We start from the raw sequence: 7,139 nt of genomic DNA, 5'->3' as shown, positions 1-7,139 counted from the left end.
AGAAAAGGTTTATAAAACAAAACAAAAAGCTAATAACAGTCTTCGTAGCTGGGGAGCGACGCTTCCTAATTAGTCTTTGCCCAGGAAATTGAAAGCACTCAAGGCAGCTCAGTGGATTCAGCTTGTTGTCCTGGTGATGCCATTTAGACCTAGCAGGGCCTGGCTCGGGGAGGGTGGCAGAAAAAGACCGTGCGGGTGCACCAAGCGAAGGGAGAAGGCTGGGTGTCGGTGGAAGGGTCCCCTCACCTCTTGGCCCCACCAGCTCCGCCTCCTGGACACGGGGTTCACGCCGTCCCGGGCGGGGGGGGCGGGGGAGGGCGGGAGCTGGTCACTGTAGGGTACAGTCAGAGGAGACTTTCCCATGGCTCTGTCCTCGCCAGGCAGGAGCTCCTCCCGCGAGGCCCCAGGCCACAGCCAGGATGCTCGCAGGCACCCATGGGCCAGAGGCCTGTTGGGGGGGAAGGAGGGAAAGGAAATTCCTACTTAGTGCCCATTAGGTACTAAACCCTTTGCAGGTTTTCCTTCCCACGATCAGAGAAACGGATGCCCCTCCCTTCCACGTGAGGACCCCCACACCCTCTCCACTCCACAGTTAGCCAGAGCTAACGAACACAACAGCTTTCGGGGACCGATTTACCTGCCTGTCGGAACTGTACTGCCTCCTGCCAGAAGACCCCTGGGAAAAGTTCAGCCGGATAGAAGGGATGTGATTCTTTTCCAAGTGTGAGGAGTCACCGAACCACAGACTGAGCATGAGGACACGTACTGCAGTTAGCGGAGGTGAAGAAACCATCTGCCGAAAATTGGGCCCAAGAGAAGCCAGGCTCCCCCTCCAACACAACGAACCTCTGCACAGAGGGTATGGTTGGGGGGAAAGCAGAGCCCTGCCAGCTCGGGGTGTTCTGCAGGTCTTGGCACCAGCACAGAGCGGCTCATCAGACTGCTGGGCTCTGATGGAGCTGCTGAGGCTGTCACAATCCTGCCCTCAAGCAAAAATAAAAACCAAGCCTTCGGGGCAGCCCCCGTGGCACAGCGGTTTAGTGCCACCTGCAGCCTGGGGTGTGATCCTGGAGACCAGGGATCGAGTCCCATGTGGGCTCCTTGCATGGAGCCTGCTTTTCCCTCTGTGTCTCTGCCTCTCTCTCTGTGTGTCTCTATGAATAAATAAAATCTTAAACAAAAAACAAAAAACAAAAAAAACAAGCCTTAGATTCTGAGATCACAGCTCGAAAAGGTCAAACTAAAGATTCTCATGGGTACGCCATCAGTATTCGTCACCTGAGACTACATTTCTTCTAACTTATACCAACTAGTAACACTGCCAACACTGCAGAGCTGCCCCCCAGCAGGGGCTGTGCCTGCCACTCGTGCGGTCCCGCCCGCGCCCGGCACACCAACACCTAGCAGACCAACAGGCTAGACTCTTCCAGCTGGTGTTGTCAGGATGCAGGCAGCATCCAATCTATCTCTCTGCTTTGGAACATCGATAAATTTTACAGCTAAACCTGGTTTCCGTCTCTTCTGTAGCAACAACTGTCTTAAAAATAAAATTAGAACCAACACATATTGTTGCTATCTTTGGCCGTCTTCCTAGACCTCTGAAAGTTCCAAGCTTGTGAAGGTTGTGGACGGCAATGTGCTGTTTAGAATTCTGTGATCAGCTAGCCCTTGGTATTAATGATGCCAGGTGTGCATAATCAGTGCTGCCCCAGCAATGACAGTGACCAGGTGGAGTGCAGCCCCTACCCCCGAAGTTCCTGGTCAACTGGCTCAGCGGGAGAAGAGCTACTGGGGGGGTGAGAGGGAGGGGGGCCACTGCACCATGGGCTGTCACCTGCCGGCCATGGTGAATGGCTCAGGCGGCCACAAGAGAAAGGAGATGGAACCAAGCCTGGCAATATTTCACTTCCAACGGGGAATCCAAGAATTCTCAGCTTAAACCAGAGAGACAGTACCTCGAAACAGTGCCCATGGAAAGGAGAAAAAAAAAAAACCAGGAAAACTGAGCGGTGTAGGGCCCATCTGGCCCCGACTGCCTCAACACTGTTTTTCCAAACAGAACTAACAGGGTTAAAGGCCACAAGCTTAGCCAAATTAGGTCTTTCAATCCGATGTTCAGCATTAGCTCCTGGTAACTGAAGTTAGCTTTTCACCACTAATGTTTCTTCAGGTCAAGACCGGCACCACTCAACAAGCAAGAAAACAAACAAAAACCATCATTAGCACAGCAGCTTTAAGGAATCTTCTGAAACTGCAGAGCCTGAATTAAGCTTCCCCTCCTCTCTGGATCTGGGGAGACAGATGCCTCCTGCAAGGTCCAAACTTACACAAGCATAGCTCATCCCAGAGAGCGATGGGAGCCTCAGCCAGAGGAAGAAGCACAGGAAGGAAAGCAGGTACCTGCCTCCATCCCTTACACCTCAAGACCTCACTCATTCCCCAGGAAGGAAGGACTGTGTGACTGCTGGCATTTAGTTCTGTGAATCTACCCAGCAAAATGTGCCGGCCTGTGGCTCGACTCTGAACCTGCTGCCATGAGAGCTGCCTCCTGGCCCAAGGACCCAATGGGCTCCTGCTTTTGGTGCACTGCCTCCCATGACAGCCTGTTTAATGTCCAGGGATCCTATGTGAGGGGACGTACTAGCTAAGCAGAGACTTCGGCCCTGCCAGGGCTGTCTTCTTATGTAAACACATGCTGTTAATACTAAACATGTCTTGTTACAGCCTCATTGGCTGACCACAGCCACTACTACTCAGAGCAGACAGGGACACCAGGAGGAAGGGAATTTCTAGTGTGGCCACAAGAAAGGAAAAGCTTAGAAAAGGTCACTCAGAATGACTGACTCTGGATTCTGCCTCTCAACTGACACCAGTACTCTAAAGAGAGCAGGAGGGTGGGCAGGGCCATGAGCAAGACAAAGGGACATCTTCCCACATGAGGGCAGGAGACGCTGGCTCAGACAGGCTGGAGGGCTGCCCGCATGGGGGCCTGAAGTTGGGTCCAGAGAACCTAGTCCATAGCCTGGTGCTGCCAAGCTGGGGAGCCGAGAGGAGGGTGAAGAAGAGGATAAAGGGCCCCAGGGCTCCCTCAGCACATTAGGGACACAGCCCCAAGCCTTCGGGACCAAAATCCAAGACCTCATGCTCAGATCATCTGTACTGCATCTTCAAAGGGCGAGACAACCCCTGAATTATATGGCGGTGGTAAATTCCTATTTAAAAACAAAATCAGGGGGGATTCCTGGGTGGCTCAGCGGTTTGGCGCCTGCCTTTGGCCCAGGGCGCGATCCTGGAGTCCAGGGATCGAGTCCCGCATCGGGCTCCCGGCATGGAGCCTGCTTCTCCCTCCTCCTGTGTCTCTGCCTCTCTCTCTCTCTCATAAATAAATAAATCTTTAAAAACAAAACAAAATAAAACAAAATCAGGGATGCCTGGGTGGTTAAAGTCGGTTAAGCATCTGCTTTTGGCTCAGGTCTTGATCCCAGGTCCTGGGACCGAGTCCGTATCGGGCTCTCTGCTCTGCAGGGAACCTACTTCTCCCTTTCCTTCTGACTGCCACTTTCTGCCACTTGTGCTGTCAAATAAAAAAAAAATCTTTTAAAAAAAAATTCAGGGTGCGCTTGGGTGGCTCAGTAGGTTAAGCATCTGCCTTTGGCTTAGGTCATGATCCCAGCATCCTGGGATTGAGCCCTGAGTCTGGGCTCCCTGCTTGGTAGGGAGATGGCTTCTCCCGCTCCCTCAAATAAATAAACAAAATCAGCTTCCTAACGCTCTCTGACCCAAAGCAAATCCTGCAGGTAGCAGAGACCACAATCTGAGCATCTAGAGTCCTTGACAACATTCAATTCTAACAAAGAAGTCTGATTTGTCTTCCCATCTTCTAACTTCCGGCAACCCCTCTGCAGTTCCCTGGGAAAACGAGAGGCACAGCCATGGCCACAGTGGGTTCCAGCTTGAAATAAAGTTCTCAGATCTTTAACCACCCAGCCTTCCCTTCAAGCTGCTCTAGTCAGCTCCAGCTTTGTGCCACATTGAAGCCAACATTTCCCATGGTGGCTCTGCTTTCCTATGGGGAAGTGAGGTTCCATCTCCAAAGGGATTCAGAGGTTTCAGATATATCTCGTCTAAATCACCTTTATTCCTTCTTTCTTTACTGCTTTTGGGACTTCTATTATTGATGCAATGACAAACAGAAAAGGGTCACTAAGGGAAAAACCTAAAAATGAAACTGGGGGCACCTGGCTGGCTTAGTAGGCTGAGCACGTGACTCTTGATCTCAGGGTCAGGAGTTTGAGACCCATGTCAGGTGTAGAGCTTAGTTAAAAAAAAAAAAAAAAAAAGGGAAACTGATTTAAATATAATTTATGGCATCTAAATATTTCAGAAACTGCCTCTAACAGGTCTTAACTGGCATCAGACACATCTGAGCTGTCAGAAGTCAGGGGACACCTGACAGGACAGGACTGTGTGACAAGGCCCCTAGGAGAGAACTAGGACCAGATGTGTGTGAGGGCATGTAAAAAAATGGGCACAGTCTCCAGCATCTTTGCCTTTTAATATAAGATTTGTTTTCATCATTTCTGAGTGTAACACATTTCTTCTAAAAATAGAGCTCTTTGCTTGTTCTGAAACTTAACTTCCACTTGGAGGTGACAGGGCATAAGGCTGACTGTAGTTGTGGGGTGATGCTGCCAGTGGTTCCTGGTCACAGACTCTTCACGGGACTCTGGATGGATGCTCACAGCGAGGAGGAGTCCATTTCAAATTCGTGATACTGAAGAAACACGACAAAGTTCCGAGCTCCCATCTATGCCTGGAGTGGACCCACCCAAGCACGGCTCCCATGGGGCCAGGTGGCAGTGGCCCTTCCCCCAGGAGGTGCGGACAGAGGAATCCCGCACACATCCACCAGAAGACAGCAGGGTCCCCTTTGAGCACACCGGTTAAGAATGTTAAGTGCACAAACACACAAGACATAGGGACGCAGGGCTGAGGATGATACACTCTTGCCCGGGGCCAATGCAGACCTGGATTTAATATCATGGAACTTGCTAGGGTTTTCTCACAATACAGATGAAGAGTGAGAATCTCCCCTTGCCCCCAAGAAGAGCCTGGTTAGCTCCGGAATCCAAAGATGCCCTTGATGTATCCAGTGAGGCCACTCTTGGTCTTCTGCTCCAACTTGTCCTCGAGGGGTGGGAAAGCCACATGGTTGAGGGCCAGGTCAAAGAACAAAGGCTTGCAGGGGATAGGCTGGAATCCTGGCGGGAAGTGCACAAGGTTGGCTTGCTTGGTGACGAGGGAAGGGTCCAAGCAGAATGTCTCAAACCGTTCAACCAGAGGCTGGGAGTCAAATCAAAGGGAGGAACCCAGGAGTTAATCACAGATCACCGATGGAACATTCACTACATGCTGAGTACCCAGTTCAGAGCCTACATGCTAGCTCACTTTGATCCCCACAAATCTGCTACGAGGGTGCCTTCACGTCCCCAGCTCATAGCTGAGAGTCACTAAACCTGGAGAGGTTGAGAGAGGCATGGGCCAGGACTAGGGCACAGGTACCTTGGGGGGGGAGGGGCGGTCCCAGGCAGAGTTCCTAGCCAGCTGCTCTGTACAGCACGAGTTCCTAAGCTCCTTATCTGGGACCATCTAGCTGATACTAAGAAACCTTATACAACCAGCTTTGAGGTTTTGGAGTAAAAGAAGGGAGGCAAGCAGGGTGTTTACTTAGAAATTAGTTTCTCCATTCTATAACTGAGCATACATCTCCAGGGAGTTATGAATTCTCCTCTTTATTCCTCCAAAGTCCAGACATACCTTGTTGTCCTTGACTTGGGAAGAAGTCTCCGGTTGGTGGGAGTCACTTGCATCTGAAAGTTGCATAGGGATTGGGTAAGAACAGGGACTTAACATGTTACAGTCACAAATGACACCTGTCACACCTATGGGATCTAAATCCCAAGAACAAAAGCAGCCAACACATGAGGAGGTTAGCCCTTTCTTTCCTAGGTGAAAGCCTGCTAAGGAGTGCAAACAGATGATAAACCCCAGAAGCTATGCTGTCAGGCCAATGGAGCCCTGATGGTTGTACAAGAAAATACTGTTAGGGAGAAGGGACCACGTAACTGGTTCTCTAAGTTCTTCCACACAATTTGACGCCTTCATGTGGCAGAAATTATGGCAAAAAAACCCAAAACAAAACAAAAACACCTTTTGGATGAACCAAAACAGCAATGTAGGGGGCAGGAGAGAAGAGGGCTAGCAGCAAAGGAAATTTGGGAACACAGTCAGCAAAGAACAGGCAAGTGGCTCACCCAGGATTGCTGCTGCCTGCAGAGAACACTTTTCTGACCTCACTTGAGTGATGAGCTCTTGCACATCGGGCAGGTCCTGTAACGATTCAGAAAACATGTACTCACGAGCCAGAGCCAGGTCAGATAAGTGTGCCAAGTTAACCTGACTGAGCTAAGTGATCCCACCAGCATCTTCACAGGATTTCAGACTTTATAAACGGTTTACCCTATTAATAAAAAACAAAAAACACTTGGGATGCCTGGCTGGCTTAGTTGGTAGAGTATGTGACTCTTAATCTCAGGACCGGGAGGTCAAGCCCCATGGTGAGTGTGGAACCTACTTAAAAACAAAACAAAAAAAAGCACAAGCTTGTTTCAGAGGGGAAAGGGTATGCCATGGCTTAAAATAATAACGCCTGGAGACACTAGTGAGGATACCTCTATTGGAAATAAGTATATCACATGCTACATGCACGATGGGCCAGGCGCATTCTGAGCAGTTCACACAATTGCTAATTCCATTTTCGTAACAATCCTGAATTAACCTGTACTCCGCTTTACAGAGGAGGAGACTGAAGCATAGAGGGGCCCTGTGGGAGGCTGCAATCTCTCACTTGGCAAAATCGAGAAAGATCTGAACCCCTCCCGTCTCTGGCCTTAGACTTAGGTCAGACGTGGATTTGTAAATGCCTCTTCCTCCCTCCTGGGACAACCATCCACACAGTCTGCCTCTACATCCTGGGGTCAAAGACACCCCATCATTACGCTGCCGCCATGCTGGTCACACACCCCCTCATCAACGCCTTCCTATCTCCACCCTTCCTCGAGGACCTCCTATCTGCACGC

At 50.4% G+C, this 7,139-nt stretch overlaps 1 protein-coding gene across 2 annotated transcripts in view; it reads right to left on the bottom strand.

The window, feature by feature from the left end:
- Positions 1-4,536: 4,536 nt before the first annotated feature.
- Positions 4,537-7,139, bottom strand: part of SRP68 (signal recognition particle 68) — a 36,662-nt gene continuing 34,059 nt past the window's right edge. The window contains exons 14-16 of one of the 2 annotated variants that reach the window (XM_025468061.3): positions 6,315-6,390; positions 5,818-5,870; positions 4,537-5,343 (exon numbers count right to left, since the gene is read on the bottom strand). In XM_025468061.3, the coding sequence (XP_025323846.3) occupies positions 5,116-5,343; positions 5,818-5,870; positions 6,315-6,390 (357 nt within the window). In that variant the 3' untranslated portion in view covers positions 4,537-5,115. The remainder of the gene's footprint in view (positions 5,344-5,817; positions 5,871-6,314; positions 6,391-7,139) is intronic. The other variant, XM_049114542.1, reaches the window with a different exon arrangement.

The sequence above is a fragment of the Canis lupus genome, chromosome 9 (genome assembly GCF_003254725.2).
Source record: "Canis lupus dingo isolate Sandy chromosome 9, ASM325472v2, whole genome shotgun sequence".
NCBI lineage: Eukaryota > Metazoa > Chordata > Mammalia > Carnivora > Canidae > Canis > Canis lupus.
The sequence above is the reverse complement of the archived record's forward strand: the minus strand, read 5'-3'. Positions and strand labels throughout refer to the sequence as shown.